The sequence below is a fragment of the Pleurodeles waltl genome, chromosome 4_2 (genome assembly GCF_031143425.1).
Source record: "Pleurodeles waltl isolate 20211129_DDA chromosome 4_2, aPleWal1.hap1.20221129, whole genome shotgun sequence".
Lineage (NCBI taxonomy): Eukaryota > Metazoa > Chordata > Amphibia > Caudata > Salamandridae > Pleurodeles > Pleurodeles waltl.
This window is the reverse complement of record NC_090443.1, coordinates 98284395-98304033: the sequence shown is the minus strand read 5'-3', so window position 1 is coordinate 98304033 and position 19639 is coordinate 98284395. Positions and strand designations below refer to the sequence as shown.

Below are 19639 nucleotides of genomic sequence, written 5' to 3'. Positions count from 1 at the left end.
TTTAATACTGGTTAGCCTGGGTAACATACACAGAGTTCTAAAGCCAGCAAAAATATAGAAACCAGCAAGAACTGAAAAATCAAGGATGACCATGCAGAAAAGGTAGATTCTCTATAGATATGTACAGATCTGCACACAAGAAGAAATGCACAAACAATTATTTCTCCCAAGGGCACTAATTTACACTGTCAAAATGAAAACAATGAAACAATGTCAGATGTCACCATGAAACAGGATAACATCCAGTAGGGCTTTTAATGTTCACAAAACCTGGAAATGGTTTTTAGAAAGCCCTCAGGATGGATGGTAAAACGACATGTGCACACCAAAGGTCTCACTAATCCAGGTATCCTCTCTCAAGATTTCCTTTATTTGTATGTGCATGCCTCTAGATATCCTAACATTCACATAACATATATAAAAAATGTGTGTATTATACATATGGTATTTTTATGTCATACTTAGCACATTAGAAGGTGAATGGCTAGTGTCCAACACTGTTGAGATGGGAACATTGAAAAGAACTTAGTAACTTCTTGTGCGTGCTTGTCTATTACTTCAAATGCAAGGAAGATGCAATATTAGGAATTAATTGTGGTATGGGCTATTGTGATGTTGACAGTGAATGGCAAGTAAGAAAAAGCATAAAAGCACAGTGTCACTTTACCTACTCCAGGAAAGATGGACACTTTTGTAACTGTGGTCTGCTTGGAAAAAGGGAAAAGAAAACAGACAGGCAATCTATATAGAGGATTTGCAGTAATCCACATCATCACTCAGTTAAACTTGGACTCAATGTTTTTCTCTGAGCAATGGCCATCAGGTTTTCCAAATGGCTCTCAAGGAGAAAACAAGAGAGTACAGTGCATGCAGATCTATATGGCTAGAGGCACAAAAACAACTCTTATTACATATGTAGAATCACCCAATTCTTACCATCTATTTGATCATCTGCCATCTTTACATTGGCTAAATTGGAATCATCCTTCTGCAAGAAAAAAAATATATACGGGGTGAATTCTTCCTGTGCATGAGCGTAATCACACTTGAACACAGCTGAGTCAGGGGTAAGCAGGTTCCTAAACTATTTGTTAATTTATCTTTAGTAAATGGACATGAATTTCAAAGAGACCCAGGTCTCCAAATAATACACTTAATTAACCCAGTTAAGAAACTCATGTAGAAAGCACACACTGACATTGAAACTTCCTCTAAATGCTTGAAAGCAACTGTAAGTAGGTTGGTTGTCAGACAAACTGCTATGCAATCACATTTTGTTTTTGGTAGCCCTTGATGTCTAACAGGAGTTTGTGATTACCCTGAAATGTACACATTTAGCTTATTTGGGCAATTCACATAATCCTGTTTTAGATAATCCAACAATTTGCCCATGTGAGTAGATTTATTTACATAAAAGTGTAGGTGGGAGTCAATCATATTTCAAGAGACAAACCAACGACTGATAATTCCAGAAGTTGTTTTGCTCTTCTAAAAAAGATGTTGTTTGTGCATGTAAGCCTAACTTAAAAGAGCAAGTAGTTTTGTGAACTGGGTACTATGCAAAATACTTTCAAAAATAATTCTGTACTCCAGTGGTTCCCAACCTTTTCAATTCTGTGGACCCCCACGTTATCATTACTGGAATCCAGGGACCCCCACTGAATCATTATTAGAATCCGAGGACCCCCTCCACTGACTGCTGGGACTTAATCTGTTAATATTATTTCATTTTCTAAGCAGTCGCGGACCCCCTGAGGAGGCTTCGCGGACCCCCAGGGGTCCCCGGACCACAGGTTGCTAACCACTGCTGTACTCCACAGCTCAGGTGTATGGTTAAACAAAGCACAAGTTCTGACAGAGAAAAATGAGGCACTGTCTGTATGCATGCATGCTCCCTTTTGTAAGGTTAATGTAATCATGATAATATTAGATAATTTTAAAAGGCTTTTTGAGAGTCTTTCAAGGCTATATCACTACAATTTTTCATTGGACACAAGGAGAATATCTGAAAATGATCAATGGTGTGAAGACATCTCAAATTAAACGTAGAAAAGTAGTTGGTTTCCTGCGCAAATGCGAATTCATGTTTTACACTAAAATCTTAATAGCCACCTCCTAGCATACTGGATGTCTACAAATTTATTAACATCTTACATATTACATGGTAGCAGAATTATAGCTAAAGCCCATTTTCATTAAATGAGGCTTTTTGCTTTGCAACGAACCATTGCACCATTTGAAGAATTTGCTAAATAAGCCCATTGTCCATGGAGGTCTGTGTCGACTTGTCTTCTCAAAACGGGTGTGGGGTTTTGACAGGGTCTCGTCAAAGTCCACATAACATTTTCTGACATAGTGAGAAGTAAATGTGACTTAACAGAAAGGCACACATTTTGTTGGCTAAACAAACAAGTTACTTATCTTCGGGGATACTTTTTCTGGTGGATTCTCAAGCTAACTACAAGTTCCTCTCCTTATGAATACCCCCAGATGCCACACTGGATCTGGAGATTTTCCTTAGTAATTCCCTTGTTCCAGAATGTGGAGTCATGTGGCTCCACATTGAGTCTGACCCACACTGGAAGGGATGCCAGAGCCACATATAACCATCACCAGTGCGTGCTGACTTCAGTTTCTTACTGAATCAGCCTGCGCTGTCGGACGCAGTTCTCTAGACAAACTAATTTGACAGTGTGAGGATTTCCAAATTGGGAGCTTTTAAGATGGAGTCCATTCCACAGAATGGGGAGGAATATGAGGTTAGATAGAGAATCTCCCAGAAAAGAAGATTGTTTCAAAAGGTAAGTGACATCTGATGGATACTTCTCACTGCAGATTCCTTGCCTTGTGAATAAACACTAAAGCAGTATCTACCCAGGTGGTGGGCATGTGGAATGGCTCAGACCAAAAAGCCCTGCAGGACAGAGCAGGCAAAGTGTCTCTCCCACCAGACCAGACTATCAGGGCAGGAGTGCTTTGTGAACGAGTAAACTGCTGTCCACGTTGCATCCTGAAAGATGTCCAAGGCAGTGATTTTCCATTCTTTGCTTTTGAAAATCCCACAAAGGTTTGATCTTCTACCGAATATTCCCAGGTGCAATCGATAGAGAATCTCAAGGTTCTTTTCGGTCTAAACGATGTAGTCTTGCCTTCTCTTTGGATGGACGATGTGGAGGAAGAACCTCAGAAGGGTGATGGATTGTCCAATGTGAAAAGGCATCACAATTTTGGCAGCAACGCCGCAAAGGCCCTATGCACCAGTTTGTCTAGTAAGGTTGTATATGGTTGTTGGACAGATAGAGCTGAGAACTCACTCATGTGACAAGCTGACATTATTGCAGTGAAGAACATTGTCTTCAGAGTCAGCAAGTGCAGAGAACTATGCAATGTTTCAAATGAGGTGCACATCAAGAACAAGAGAATCACGTTAAGGTGCCACTGAGGCATCACAAATGGCTTTCGCAGAAATATGGGTCAGTCCTTTCAAAAAACACATCACAACAGGTTGAAGAATGATGGCTCATCAGGCAGTTGTAGAAAGGCTGACAAGTAACCTTTAAAAGTAGCCAAAACAAGTCCTTGCTGGACCAATAAAAGAACAAAAAGCAACATAAAATAACTGAGCTTGTCGAAAGTACCAGTCACAGCTCAATTTCCAGGTCTGGAGGTGTAGGTTACGCAGAGTCGGATGGAGAACTCTGCCATACTGCTGCAACAGAATGTCCTTACAAAGCAGCAGCCAAATCGGCACACATACGCTCATGGAAAGAAATTCTGGGAACTACACTCTCCTGGCCCAATCAGAGATCACTCGGATAACCTGGGCCCATTTGCTCCTGATCATTAGGACTTTGGGCTACAGAGGTTGAGGTGGGAAGGTGTACAAGAGTCTCAACTCCATTCCAGGTGAAAGAAGTCTGAGAGAGCTGTCTTGGGAACTCCAACATGCAAAAGGTTGGACACTGTGTCCCCTCTGGGGTGGCGTAAAGACAGAGCCAGGGTTAAACACACTGGCAAAAGAAGCTGTACACCACTTCCAAGTGCAATCACCATTCATGATCCACCAGGCAGCAGACTGAATTTGTCTACTCTGGCGTTTCAAGATTCAGCCAGATGGTGTGACACCAGGGGGATGCCCTGAGAACTCACCTAGTTCCAAAGGCATAGTGACTCCTGGCACAGGTCCCACAAACACACTGCTTGTTGCAGTACCACACTGAGGTGGCGTTGTCTGTGAGAACCTTGACCTGTTCCTTCCTGGTACACTGGAGAAAGGCTTATAACACCAAGCAAGTCGCCTACAACACCAACAGACTGATGTGGTGCCAGGTCTCCATTGGAGAAGAGTCTCCACCTCTTCCAGGTCGCCTCCCCAACTCAGCAACGATGCATCCATCTCAACCATCCACTTTGAATGAGGTAGGAAGAGGGGACTGCCACTGGTCCAACTGCTGTCTAGCATCAACTAATCCGATTCTTTGCAGTTTCCTTCAATACCTTCGATACCTGGATGGAATCTGACCGGTTTCCTTGGGGCTGAGTTGACAGACTTCAGATCGTGGTGCAAAGTCCACATGTGCCACCTGGTGTGGTTTACCAGGAGTATGCAGGAGGCCAAGAAGTCTCAAAGAGGCTTTCACTGAGACCCAGATCAAAGGATGAAACTTCAGGATCATACCTGAATGTCCTGGACTCACTGAGGTGGAGGGAAGACTCAAAACTGCACCGTATCCAGAATGGCTCAGATGATCCTTTGAGAAGAAGTCATCAGGGAGGGGGGGACCTTGGCACACCGAATGAGAATCCCAAAGATGTCAGGAGATTTGCCTTTGTCTGGAGGTGGTCTACGACTGCCCGAGGCAAGTGCACCTTAATTAGTCAGTCGTCGATGTATGGGAAGACTGGCATCCCAATATCTGAAGATGTGCTACTACCACCACCATTTAAAAACTCGAAGGGCACTGGTGAGGTCATAGGGGAGCCCAGAGAACTGAAAGTGATTGTGACCTACCTGGAACGGCAGCTAGCATCTGTGTGATTGCAGGACAGGGATGTGAAAGAGACATTCTGTTAATTCCACACTACCATCCAGTCTCCTGGATCTAGGTCAGAAAGAACTTGAGCAAAGGTGAGCACATTAAATTTTATTTTTCTTGAATGTCTTTTTGAAGAAGTTTGGAAGACAAAGGTCTAAAACAGAAAAGTCCTTTATTGGAACCAGCTCAGCTACCTTGTCCAAGGGAGCCTGAAATTCTCCTTGGAAAGAGAGATATAGCCCTCCGAGCTGCTTTAGCATAGGTAGTAGATGGGGAGAGGTAGGATGGAAGAGCAGTGTGGTGCCCAATGTTTAATTTGTATAAGAATGAGTGCCAGTGCCCAATGCTCTGGGCAGAAGCTAGGGTATTTAAATGTTGGCACTCCCAATACCAAGGCTGCATAGTATTCAATCCACCTCATGCCTTGGGTCCCTGAAGCCTACATGGGAGGTCTGCCAAAGCTTGGAAAATTAAATATTATTAACAGATTAATAAAGTGTACATAAATAAAGAAGGAAAATGTGCAACTGCAATTTATTAAACGTTCTGTAAATGGGATGTAATCTGAAATAGGACGCTAAAAATTAAGTTAGTACCCTCGGGTTGATTAGTGGGAGCAATGCAAGAACATAAGACAGAATAAAGTACGGACGATTAGTGGCCTTAACTGAATTTAGAAATGCTCCAACATTTCAATTAAAATTTAGTTTTTTTTATATCAGTGAATTAAATATTTCATCATTTATATATCTGACAAATGTTTGTCCTTTGCCAGTAATGACCCAGTGGGGGGATCCGCGGACTCCAAACCTGATTCAGTGGGGGTTCCTGTAACGATTAATTGGTGGTCTACAAAAGTGAAAAGGTTTAAATCCACTGCTTTTGTTTGTATTCCCAAAAAGGGTAAACTATCTCAAAGACAACTTTTGAAATGTTCCGGACAGATCTACAGGCGATCAAGAGCTCTCAACTGCCTGGAGTCCAGAATCCACGCCTACCATGGCTTCCGTTCCATCCCCGTCCTGCGGTCTCAGTACTTTATTCCAGAAGTCATCTTCAGAATCATCCAGGTCTTCTCCTTTACTGTCCCTTCCAGGAGCAGATAGTGTTTCTTCATGGTCATCTGCTGCAAAAACCAATAAAGATGTCAAAGACAATTAGAAAAATAAAAATCGCAGGAAACTGACACCCACCCACTTGACAAACAGGACACACATTAATAACCCAACAATCAACAGTCATGCAGATATGTTTAGTTGGCGAGGTGAAAGAGCACATTTGCACGACCGCAAATTGAATTGACTGTTAAAATCATAACTGAAGATCAACTCAACGAAGACAGAGAGCCACACTGAGCGTTACAAGACCTTACTGCAGTGGTAAAATATCATCAGGGTTAGGGAGTCAGGAAGTAGGCTTCTAAAAAAATATCACCGTCAGCTTTGTGCTTGTAATCCTCAATATTAAGGTTAATAAAACCTTCAACTGTTTTACAAGCTGTGGGCTGGCTGGAGTTTTAAACTATTGCCTTAGGCAGATTTTGTAGTCTTCTATTTGAAAAGCCATTCATTTTCAGCATATCCAGATGAAAGCAACTGTTCCTCGGCACTCCAGTTGTACTTGTAATGACAAGCATGGCAGCAAGGACTGGGAGGAAAGAAACATTTTAGAACTTGCTATTGCACCAATTTGTTTCAGAGCTCTGCCATACTCAAGATGGAGGTGCAGCAAATTAGATACGTCTAGGGCTAAACATCCTCCACTTCCCCGTTAAGAAGCCTCCCCTCTCTTCTTTATCAAATTTTCTCTGTCAGATGCCTCTTAGGTCTAACAAAAAAAAGGCAATTTCGGCACAGAGTCCTCTGAATGCTTGTGTGCCACAATCAGCATGCTCTGCAGTTCCGTTTCCGTCACCTCTTAAGGCTGTTTGACCAGGGGTTGCTCGGAGCTAAACTGCCCCAGCGTTGGAATGATCTTGCAGGAGTGTTTAGCACGCCCTGCGTCTCACGGATTAGAGTCCTTTAATAGCACAAGAAACCGAAGTTTGAGCTTAAGAGAAGAGGCTGCAATGCTTACACGTCAATACACCAAATCGGAAATAAAGGGAAATTCTTGGCCCCAGGATATGGCATGGAACCAGCACTTGAAAAAAATAATGATGTCTTGTAATATGTACGGATGGTGGCTGGCCGACGTTGCACAATTTCGTATATTTAGCCACATAAGCAACTACGGAGCTTTCTGCAATAATGGTCCCTTTTTAACTGGCAACGATGTAGAACTGATGGGTTCTAGAGAGGATAGGGTCAGGTCGTAGGCAGACAGGGCTCTAGTTTTCCTGGTGCCACTTGTGGAAGCCCAACAATGAAGAGCGTGTCTTAACAACAGAGGGCATTTAAATTTAAATTTTCATATTTATTTTCCTATTCTGGCTGACATTTATTCCTGTATTCCTTTTGACAGATGGTGTTTATGATGACCGTAATTTAACTTTTTTTTTTTTTGTTTTTTTTTTTTAACAATGACATTATACACACAGACTGAATACACTGTGCATGCCCTGAAGTGTACGACTTTTTAATTTGTTGCTGTAACCCAGGCCTACATGCAAATACATTTTTCACACAAACATGTTTTTATAAGTGATAACTGGTTCATCTAGTTACACTCAGATTCAACGTTGAAGCGTTTGGCCATCATCATTTATTGACATTAAGAAGTTCACGAGTCAGACAACATTACAATAACGCTGGTAACCGCATTGTTTCCTTGACTGCCTGCCAGGTGTTGAGCTAATCCTTGATTAAAAAAGCCCCTGGGATAAGATTTATGGAAAACCCGAATGGAGTTTCATGCATCTACCAATACATGGAGATTTGATGGGCCCATTATCAACCATAACGTCCCAGAGATATTATTCACTTATTCTTCCCAGGGGGGATTCTTCCTCTAATGAACCGTGATCTAGGGAGACTGTATATGATTAATAACCTAATAGGCCTGTGGACACAGCAAGTATCTGGTTATGCTTTTAATCATCCTTTAAAGGTCTTACAACAAAACATAAATTGTTTCCACTTGGTCCTGGGAAGGAGAAGGGGAAGGGGTTAAGGAGGTGGAAGAAGGAAAAGGAAAAGGAAAGGGAAAGGAAAAGGAAAGGAAAGGAAAATACTGAAGCGTCTCCAACTATTGGCCAGACTGAAGGTCTTCATCTGGGCCCTATAAGTTAATATCATTCTCTAGATACTGATGTTGACCAGGCATGTACTGGTGTTCCTCATGACTCCAGCACAGTGGGTGCTGTGGTTTGTGACACTGCTATCATTTTTAATCCACACGTGCTCCAGCGGACAAGAGAACAGACCACCTTTCCGCTATCAGACTTCAGGACTCAGTAGTTCTACTGTAATTGAGGAGGATTTTAAACAAACACCAAACTAGACTTGGTTACCCGGTGCACACTACCTAGTGGTGCAGACTTCGAATGTGTTCCAGAAGTGACAGGGCGTCTGCCTCTTGATGGGCCAGTTCTGTGGATAAATCAATGGTGTGTTCTAATGAGACCTGAAAACATGACATATGTTGCCTGAATTTGTATCGTGAGAGCTCTAGATTACAAATGAAAGTAATAGCGTTAATTGTCAAGCTAAAACCACAGAAGTACATCAGGTTGGGCTACGCAAAAAAACATATCTTTTGTGGTATCAAATGGATAATACTTCTGTCCGTGCAGGTTTTGGATGAAGTTTGATGTCACCTAGTCTTATGATCTCCAAAATACTATCCGGAGGGAAAGGTCCCAAGAGAAGAACAAGAAAGGTGGGCAGAAACAGAGAAAAAATAACCTGTATGGAAAACCACAACTGACTCTGGCAGCTTTTTATTGAAGGGACAAAACACTGACCAGCCCATCACCGATAACCAGTTGAGAATGGTCCTTCTCATAGTGAACAGGTTTACCAGTTTATGCAGAACAGACTGATGGGAAGGGAGATGGTGATGAGATTACACAGTCGACTGGATTTAGAGGAGAGTTACCCATTCAGTCCGCTATCGGTCGTGGAAGCGAGTTGGCCATATCCTAACAGCACCCCGTACTCTTCCACAGACAAGAGTAAGCTCTAAGAAAGGAGCGACGCAGGAGGTGTTTAGGGGGTTCATTAAGGACAAGAAAAGTATATTTTGATAATTTCCATACATTTTTCACAGGTCAATTAATATATTGTAGAAGGAAGTGAAGTAAGCGGTCTTAATGGGGTTTGGTCACTGAGGGAAGAGAAGCATCTCAACAACCTCCCTTTTTCTTCACACACAGAACTAATAAACGTAAACCTCCGACTGGGGAGAAACATCAGAAGACTGCTCCGGCTGAACGATTCAAGTTTGCAGAGCTGGCAAAGTCATTTTTGGTATTTAATTTAGTAAACTGATTGAAAAGAACTCAAACTTTCTTACTGCCAATCGGGAACAGTGGTGTTTAGTTTCTAATTCCAACGGATATTCAAGCTCTTTTTTAGCATCAGTTACCAGCAGTGCATTTAGGGCCATGCACTGAGAACCATTCTTACCTACTCGCTGCTCCTCGTCACCGTAAAGCACTGATTCACGCCTAGGAGTGTCAGGATGGGCACTCGTGGGATCTGACCCCTTGTCCCGCCATGCCTCAGAGTCAATCATATTTAGTTCTTCTGAAATCTCTTCCACTATCTGCTTGGTGTCCGCTTTGAGGAGAAACAAAGCAAAAAATGAACAAGTTACTCTTCTACAAGAAGGCTTAAACAATTGTTAATGCAATACAAATCAAAGAAAACCCCAGTGCTGTTTAAAGTCTACATATGGGCTTGGCATGACTCGGCTAATGGAATTTACAAGCAAAATCTAGCTGGAAAATCAGGATCATGCAGGTTCACAGCTGATGATACAAAAGTACTAAAAGCACTAAATTAAAGAGTAAGAATCGCACCAAGATGACAAAATTCTGCAACAATAGAGATGTTTTTCTTAATGGAGGGAGGGGCAAAGTAGTTGTATGACAGCATTTAGTTATAGCTCAAACATCTCTTAGGGATACCTATTCCTCCGCTAAACATGCATGCTAAGCTTTGAAGTGGAGGTACTGGGCAAGAACTGAGGGCGTCACAGAACATTTGCAAAGGACACCCAGGACTAAGGACTAGTAAGAAAAATGCCCAGTCCCTTGGATATACACAAACAGGCGAAATACACGCCAGACAGAGCCAGAAAATTACAGACTATTTGCTTTAAGAATATAAACCTCCTCACAAGTTTCACTGTTAGCTGCAAAGAACTATGGAGGATGTTTTCTCTGTTGCAGTACCCAAATCATAGCTGACAACATGGGCGATCGTCCGATAAGACCATAACTCACTTTGCTTGAGGAAGCTTGTATAAACAAGACCTTGTACAGCTTGCTATTTGCCCTGGTCCTGCATGAAAGTGCTGAGAGTAGACAGGTGGGATGGGAAAAGGAGAGATAACAAGAAGCACTAGGGGAGTGGAAAGAAGGAACGAGATTGAGGAAATGAGAGAAGCCTCGCGGGTGGTTTGGTGCTCCCTAAACACAGTATATCAGCAGATGGATCGACAGTGCACTCTGGGTACCTTCTCCGCAGCTTTTGATTGGCAGGCAGAAAGGTAGTGGAGAGGGAAGTAAGAATGCTAGAGAGGGCAAAATGAGAAGAACCACGATATGAAATAGGGTTAGAACCCCTGGCATTCTGTTCGAGTGGCGCCATGAAGTCCATAAAGAGCTCTGGGAGGTCCAATTCCTCAACACCTGTACACAGGCATCTCTAATAGACTTCTCATTCAACAGGTCCAAAATAGATACATTTCTCGTGTACACAGATCTAAAGATTAATTAGGAGGAGGACAAGATAAATCTGGATTCAATTAGACCTCAACAGGGTGCTGAAGGCTAAGACCTGTCAATGTTCTAATTCTCGGCCTAAATTGCCTAGATATGTGCTCTTGTAAGGTATGTAAGCTCTTGCCTGAGCAAGAGCTGCAGCCTAGCGGGATTGACGCACATGCTTGGAATGGACTCGTGCTGCAAAGAGGTTATGATGGGGCTAGTTCTCTGAATAAAGGGCATTTAAAGTTCTATTTAAACCATATCAGTGCAGGAAAATGAACAGTTCTGGTAAGCTACTGTAGGCAGAAACATCACCATCAATATTATTTGTACAAACGGCTGGCATCCTAACAGTGATGCTTTGCCTGTTTCTAAGGAATCCTAATTAGAATTAGAATAAATGAGAACAGAGACACGGAAGGGTAGTTATTTTCCCGAAACACTCAATTTTCGTTGAGCTGATTGAAACATGCTGCTTTCGTAGCAAAGAACTTTAACTACTTGGAAAAAACTCCTGCTTTATCAAGACATTTCTATCTGCCGCAGCCGGTGCTAATTGGAAGACAGGCAAGGGGTGAATAACCGGCTAGAGAGCAAGGTGAGGTTCCTCTCCTGCGAAGCCCACTCCACTAGTTTAAAGTTTAAAATGTAAAAGAACAGCTTCTTTATAATAAAATAAGCATCGGCAAAGTCAGTGACTCTGGTTAGCATCCATGCTTGTATTATACAAAAGTAGACCCCTGAGGGCGCCATTACTCCATGCATGTGAGGAACCACGCTCACCAGCATATTTACCAACAACATAATGATAAAGGAAGTCGGTTGCAAAAGTGTTACAAGCCGCAATATGAGGAGGCTCTGTAGCCCTGTATCTGATAGAGACTTCTAGTTGCAGACTCATTACCTTAGAATTTTCCCCCAGGCGTCAGACTGGATCTGGAGATTTTTCTTCAAGCAATACACTTGCACGTCGGTAGGTGGCGTCGGTTGACTTCACAGGCGTCGTAGTCGCCGTGATGACGTCGGGAGTAGTACATAGACGCCACCCTCGAGCAGTGACGTCAGTTCTTTTCTTTCCGCGCCATGCGCTGATCCGGAGAAGAGCTACCCTAGGCTATTTTTTTGCTGAATTCGACCGTTTTGTCAAAGTTTTTTGTGTACAACTTTGGTGTCTCCCCGAAGACCGGGTTCAAGGCTTGTGAGGACTGCCATCGGATGATGTCAGTGATGGATCCTCATTGCGTTTGTCTGTGGTGCCTCGAGCGCGACCATGACCTGAAGTCGTGCTCCGAGTGTCAGGCCATGCACCCAAAGGCTTTGAGGGAGCGCTCCCTAAAGCTAATGGCGACCCGGCACTCAACTCCGTGTAGGTCTCAGACTCGCTCGAGAGGAAGGTCTCGAGATCAGTCAGAGTCATCACCACTCGTCTTCTTCGAAATCCTTGGGTCAAGGTAATAAGAAGTAGACGAAGAAAGTCCCATTGCTCTCCGACTTCCCCCCACTGCTGGGCCAACGCAACGCGGGACGAGCGTCCACGCATTAGTCCTCCGTCCTCAGAGCCTGTGTCGACTCTGCGCTTCCCTGAGTTTCCCAGAGCCGGAGCGACCCCCGCCCAACTGAAAGAGTTTTACAAGGCCATGCGCCTCATCTTTGAGCGGGCCAACCCCGCTACAGCACCTTCTGGCCCAAAGGGTTCGGATGAGGGGCCTTCAGGTTCTGTCACCTCCGGATCCGTGCGTGGATCCGCACCGGCGCCAGTCGCAATTTCGAGACCTTCCCCAGCGCCGGGTCGATTATCGACGCTCCCGACGTCAGTAGTGCCCACTATCGACATCAACCCAATTCTTATCCCCAAACGACTCGGAGCGGTGTCGGCTGACGCCGCCTTCGGCTTCGGTGGGGCCTATTCGCCTCAGGTCGGATTCAGACCCTTTTTCCTATGGGTACGAATATGGGGAGGAATTGGAGGGGTCCGTGGACCCTTATGAATACCAGGATGACCCTGCTATTGACTGGGCACAGGATTTGGGCTAAGTCAGTGGTCTGGATACTTATCCTGACGCTGGCATGCTGTCTCCTCCTACCGTGGCTACGGCAGAAGGATCAACTTATGGTATGGTGGTCAGTAGGGCAGCTGAGGTCCTCGGCCTTGAGCTACCTACTGTAGAAGTCAGGTCTAATCTCCTGACTGAGGTCCTTCAGCCTGAGGCTTCTCCTTCAGAACCCCTTTTACCATTTAATGAGGCCCTGACTGATGTCCTTTTGGGTACATGGTTCAAACCCAACACAGGGGCTCCTGTGAACAGGACTATCGCTCGCCGCCATCGGCCCGCTCCGAACAACCCAGAACCCAAAATTCCTGTCCCAACACCACACGCCTGAGAGTCGTGTTATCCAGGCTTCCTCTTCTTCAGGCGAGTTCCCTTCCGCACACCCGGATAGGGAATCCAAAAGGCTGGAAAAGTTCGTCAAGAAGTTGTTTTCTTCCTCCAGTCTAGCGCTGCGGTCTGTGAACACTGCATGCCTTTTGGGCCGTTATACCTACTCCCTATGGGATACTGTTGAGCAAGTCCTGCCGCAGATACCGGAGGAGGCCTGTGCTATCGTCTCCCAAGCAGTGAATGACTCCCAAGCAGTGAACGAGACGCGGCGAAGCTCACAATCTGTTGTGGGCTGGATACGACCGACTCTCTGGGCAGACCGGTTGCAACGACAGTGGCCTTTCGGCGCCACGCCTGGTTACGCACTTCTGGTTTCTCAGGGGATGTCCAACAGTCACTCATGGACATGCCCTGTGATGGCACCCATCTCTTCGGAGACAAAGCGGACTCTGCCTTGGAGAGATTCAAGGATTACTGGGCTACGGCTCGGTCCCTCACTCTTTCCTCGGCCACTCACCCACCACAGTCCACTTTTCATCCCTTTCGTGTCCTCCACCCAGCCACCGTGCCATGCACACTGGCCAGCCTTTGCGTGGCGGAGGAATCCCACGTGGCCGTGGGACAGGGAACCAGAGGTCTGTCCAGTCCACCTCTGCCCCCGCAGCAGCCTCCAAACCCTCCTAGTCCGTCCCCTCACTCCTGCCCAGTTGGTGGCAGGATCCGTCATCACCTACCCCACTGGGAACTTAATCACCACGGACGGGTGGGTTTTGCAGATCATTCGGAAGGGCTACTCCCTCCCTTTCAAATCTGCTCCACCACACATGCCACCATCCTACCATCATCTTCCAGAGGATCATTTGGCGCTTCTCCGCCAGGAAGTCGTGGCTCTCTTGGCCAAGGGAGCTATAGAAAAGTTCCCTGTGCCAGAAGTAGGTTGTGGTTGTTATTCCCGCTACTTTCTGATACCAAAAAAGGACAAGGGTTTACGTCCTATCCTAGACCTTCGAGACCTGAACTACTTCCTCAAGAAGGAGAAATTAAAAATGCTCAACCTGGCTCAGGTTCTGTCTTTCTTAGACCCAGGAGACTGGATGGTAGCGTTGGATTTGCAGGACACTTATTTCCACATCCCCATCATGTTTGCTCACAGATGTTACCTACGATTCGTGGTAGGTCACGAGCACTTTCAGTTTACCGTGCTCCCCTTCAGCCTTACCAGCGCCCCTCGGGTGTTCACGAAAGTGATGGCGGTGGTTGCAGCTCATCTGCGCACGTTAGGGGTCTTCCCCTACCTCAACGAATGGCTATTGTAGGCAGACTCGCCCCAGACAATCGTCTCCCACCTTCAGACTACGGCGAACCTCCTGCACACGCTGGGGTTCACTATAAATGTGCTGAAATCACACCTGACTCCCTCTCAGACGCTCCCTTTCATCGGAGCAGTTCTGTACACAGTGCAGTTTCGGGGCTTATCCTCCCGAAAAGCGAGTCCAAGACATTCAGACTACAATTCCAATCTTTCAGCCTTGATCTAGGGTTTTGGGGAGACTGACTTTGAGGCTGCTGGGCCTCATTGCCTCCTGCATCTTGTTAGTGACACATGCCAGGTGGCATATGCAGGCTCTGCAGTGGGACCTGAAGTTCCAGTGGGCGCAGCATCAGGGGAATCTCTCCGACATGGTTCAGATCTCAGATGGGACTGCGAAAGACCTGCAGTGGTGGCTTTCGAATCCAAATTGGGTCCACGGCAGATCCCTCTCCCTTCCCCAACCAGATCTCTCTATAGTGACAGATGCATCACTTCTGGGGCTCCATATCAATCTGCTGGAGCTCCCTGGGATCAGGCTTGCGTTGAAAGCATTCCTTCCCTCTCTCAAAGGGAAAGTGGGGCAGGTGTTCAATAATACTGCCAATTGGTACTCCAACAAACAGGGCGGAGTAGGGATCTGGACCCTTTGTCAGGAGGCACTACGCCTCTGGGCATGGCTGGAACATCAGGGCATTACCCTGATGGTTCAACATCTGGCGGATTCCCTCAACGCCAGGGCAGTCGAACTGAGCCGTCGAGACACAGTCGATCACAAATGGCGTCTCCATCCGGAGGTGGCACAAGGTCTCTTTCAGCAGTGGGGAGAGCCCTGGTTAGATCTGTTTGCCTCTGCAGAGAAGGCGCAATGTCAGCTGTTTTGCGCGTTGGAGTTTCCAAGGCAGCACTCGCTCTGAGACGCTTTTCGTCTCGAGTGGAATTCAGGCCTCCTTTACACCTTCCCGCCTATCCCTCTTCTTCTCAGAGTTCTCAAGAAAATCAAGAATGACCGGGCCCAAGTCATCTTGGTGGCTCCGGACTGGGCTCGAAGAGTGTGGTATCCAGAGCTATTGAGCATGTCCATCGATCCTCCACTCAGACTGCCTCTTCGGGCGGATCTTCTGATGCAGCAACAGGGGACGGGTCTGCACCCGAACCTGTCTAACCTCCACCTTCATGCGTGGAAATTGAGCGGCAACAATTGACGGCTTTTGCCCTTCCTCCCGAAGTCTGCAATGTTATATTGGCAGCCAGGCGTCCATGGACTAAAACTGTATACGCCGGTCGTTGGAATAGATTTGTGGCATGGTGTACCAACAAATCTGTTGATCCCCTTTCTGCCCCTCTGACAGAGGTTCTTCTGTTCATTCTTTCTTTAGCCCAGCAGGGCTCTGCTTTGGGCACCCTTAAAGGGTATTTCTCTGCAATTTCCACCTTTCTTAGGCTACCTGATCAGCCTTCACTGTTTAAATCTCCTATTGTGAGTAGGTTCTTAAAAGGTCTCACCCACTTATTGCCTCCCACTCTAGTTATCATGCCTCAGTGGGACCTTAATCTTGTACTTACTTATTTGATGTGTACCCCCTTTGAGCCAATGCATAATTGTCCCTTGCGGCTCCTCACATTCAAAACTGTCTTGCTGGTCGCTATCACCTCTGCTCGCAGAGTGAGTGAGCTTCAAGCCCTTTCCTTAAAACCTCCATACTTGTCTGTACATCCTGACAAAGTAGTGTTACGCACTAGAGCTTCCTTCCATCCTAAGGTGGTTACACCATTTCATGTAGGCCAGTCTATCACTTTGCCTACCTTTTACGCACCCTCCACATCCTTCCCATTAGGAGGACAGACTTAACCGTCTGGACCCAAAAAGAGTGTTGGCATTCTACCTCAATCGTACTAAAAATTTCCAGGTGGACGATCAACTCTTTGTTGGTATGTGGGTGCGAAAAAAGGGAAGGCAGTGCAAAAGCGTACCATCTCTCGATGGGTGCTTCTTTGCATCAAAATGTGCTACGCTTTGGCTAAGAAGCAACCTCCTGAAGGCATGCGGGCTCATTCTACCAGAGCAACTGCTGCTTCCACTGCGTTAGCACGTGGACTTCCTGTCCTGGATATCTGTCAGGCAGCTACGTGGGCATCCCTGCACACGTTTGCTAAGCATTACTGCCTGGATAGTCAGGTCCGTCGAGATGGCTACTTTGGTTGTTCGGTCCCGCAGGACTTTCTAGTATGATCTTGGTTCGCAGCCCATCACTGAGGATGGCATTACTTGATATCTATTCTAAGGTAAGGAATCTGCAACTAGAAATCGCTATCAGATGTACAAGTTACTTACCTTCGGTAACAAAATATCTGGTAGAGACATATTCTAGTTGCAGATTCCTTACCGCGCACCTATCTTTACCGCTTGCGAACTGATTTCTAGGGACAGGGATTCCCCCTTTCAGGTCATTAGCTCTGGCGCACCAATCTCAGTGTTCTTAGCGGCTCTGCGCTCTGGCGTGGAAAGTCATTAAAAGAAACTGACATCACTGCGCGAGAGCAGCATCTATGTACTACTCCCGATGTCATCACGGCGACCAAGAAGTCTACGACACCTGCAGAGTCGACCGACGCCACCTACCGACGAGCAAGGGTATTGCTTGAAGAAAAATCGCCAGATCCAGTCTGACGCCTGGAGGAAAATTTTAAGGTAAGGAATCTGCAACTACAATATGTCTCTACCAGATATTTTGTTACCGAAGGTAAGTAACTTGTACGTTAACCTCTAGAGATGTCGGCTATCCTAAGCTACAGAGGGTTTTCAATACCTGTCCGATCATTAGGAGGAATAACCAACATTGTTTCCATTCGTGTTCGTGAAAAGTAATTTAAAAAGAAAATTAAAAGTATTTTTAAAATATATAAACAACCGGGTAAAGTTAATCATCTTTAAGAAATTCACCCCATTCGTTACGATGCACTTGGTTGAAGGCTGCCATATAGGTCTGTCTCCCTCAAGAACACTATTTTCTGGCCATCTATTTAAGTAAAACACATTTATAGAGCTCAACATACACTTTACAGGTATCTTGGCGCTATATCAATCTTTCAATCTTGTCAGATCCTCTTCCACAAAAAAATCCTCACCTTTCTGTCTCATCATCTTACCTGACCAGGACTACCTCATACCTTTTACTACTTTTTAGGAAAAAGCCAAGCCTTTACGTTTTTTCTAAAGCAGGTAAGGTTAGCACTTGCTCTAAGGGTGGCTGGAAGCTTGTTCCACAGTTGTGCAGCCCGTATCTGGGAAGTTTTTTCCCCAAACCGTATGTTCCTGCATTTGTCACACAAACTAAATTTAAAGCAGTCAGATGGGAATCTCACTTTGTTTGCACGGTGCAAATGGGAAGATGTTAAGAAACTACTTCCCATTACAGACTGCTCCGTTATAATTATTTTTTTTCAAATCCCATACAATTATACTTCAGTTCTGCTGTTTCAAAGTACCGTAAATAAGGGTGTTTACTACTATGCAACCTAATGGAATTTATAAACAATGGATCATTAAAAGAAAACACTCAGCATAGTGCATAGAAGTCTAAAGTGTTTAATGCTAAAAAAAACAAAACAGCAAGTGTTCGAGGATGAAACGCTGGCCTGTTGAAATCGCAATTGCCACATCTTGATCAGATTCTGCATGTAATGCTAAATTACACATTTTGGTGTTACATTTAAAACTTTCTCTCACAGTAAGTAAATGGAAGCGAGAACGTGATAAAAGGCAACATACGGACAGGCACTAATGAGCAGGTGCAAAGCACCTGCATTTCCACAGATTACAAGCAAGCATTAAGCCACATATGCAGGTGAATTTACTTTTCCAGAACGTTGCTTTAGCTTCACAGTGAATTGAACTTGTGACCTTGAGACGCACACAGATATCCCTGGTGAGCGCTTAATTCGATTAACCCTCTTTCAGGCACATGGACCCTGCTTTATTTCCTTCCATACCTTGTAAACAAAAATAATAAATTAGAGAAAAAGCATGGCTGCAACTCACAGACTTGAGCGTGGACGTACTCCACGTACTGCTCAGGGCTAAGGGCAGGGTGGCAGTGTATTGACTGCGGCCTGGCGGTGGAAGGGGGGCGCAGGAAGGGGTGGTGGCAGATTCGTGTGGTGTGCACCGTCAGCACGTATGCGCAGGACTGGGGCTCGTCAATGCGGGCGATGTAGTCTCCGCTGCCTTCCTCGCAGACGAACTGTACAAAGGGAACAGAAGCAGCGGCAAGGTCATTCTCTGGAGCACTGATGACCTGACCGAGAGAAACATTGGGCAAAAAATGGGACTGAAGGGTGCAAGTTGGTTAAGTCTATGAGGGTAAATAAAAGGCCTGGCAATTTCCTACGGAGGAAACAGAGCGAAGTCTACAGTGAGTTTCTCGTACGCTGCTAGTGGATACAGTACGATTTAAGAAAAAAAATAACCTTAAAGATGAAGTTCACCAGAGTCAGCTGTGAGAAGTGGAGGCAGCAGAAGACGCCAATTGTTTTGCCGTGTAGGATAGAAGCGATGCAGGTCTACAACATCAACTGGATCATTTGAGAGCAGATCAAGTAATGCTTCCCATACCTCATGCTGTAAGGTTGCACAAATAATTCTTATACAGGCAAGACTCAAGCAACCAGCAGGCATACTACCAACAAGAACTAATGTAATTGTAATCGTATTTATATAGCGCTTACTACCCCTGACGAGGCGTTGAAGCGCTTTTCGATGAGTAGCACGCTACTCCGGTACCCAACAAGAATTAGTGATGGATTAGTATAATTTAATAAGGAGTACAGTTTTAGTATTATTATGAGTTAATTTGAGTTGCAGATATGAGAGTTTGTTAGTTAGATTGACTGGAGTAATGGAGGGGTGGAGGAGGAAAGAAATCCAGAAGTGTTAATTGGGAGTTTATCCTTCATTTACTCAATCCAAAGGCTTGAGATGAATAATAGGGGAGCGGAGGGGAAAGAGGATGTGGATGGGTTAGGGAGAGCATAGAAG

The 19639-nt window shown here is 45.2% G+C and overlaps 1 protein-coding gene across 4 annotated transcripts in view; it reads right to left on the bottom strand.

Annotated features, from left to right (window-relative positions):
• Positions 1-19639, bottom strand: part of OS9 (OS9 endoplasmic reticulum lectin) — a 171891-nt gene that overhangs the window by 100293 nt on the left and 51959 nt on the right. For all 4 annotated transcript variants that reach the window (XM_069230849.1, XM_069230851.1, XM_069230848.1 and 1 more), the window contains 4 exons: positions 18644-18845; positions 9605-9757; positions 6035-6162; positions 937-988 (listed from right to left, as the gene is read on the bottom strand). In XM_069230849.1, the coding sequence (XP_069086950.1) occupies positions 937-988; positions 6035-6162; positions 9605-9757; positions 18644-18845 (535 nt within the window). The remainder of the gene's footprint in view (positions 1-936; positions 989-6034; positions 6163-9604; positions 9758-18643; positions 18846-19639) is intronic.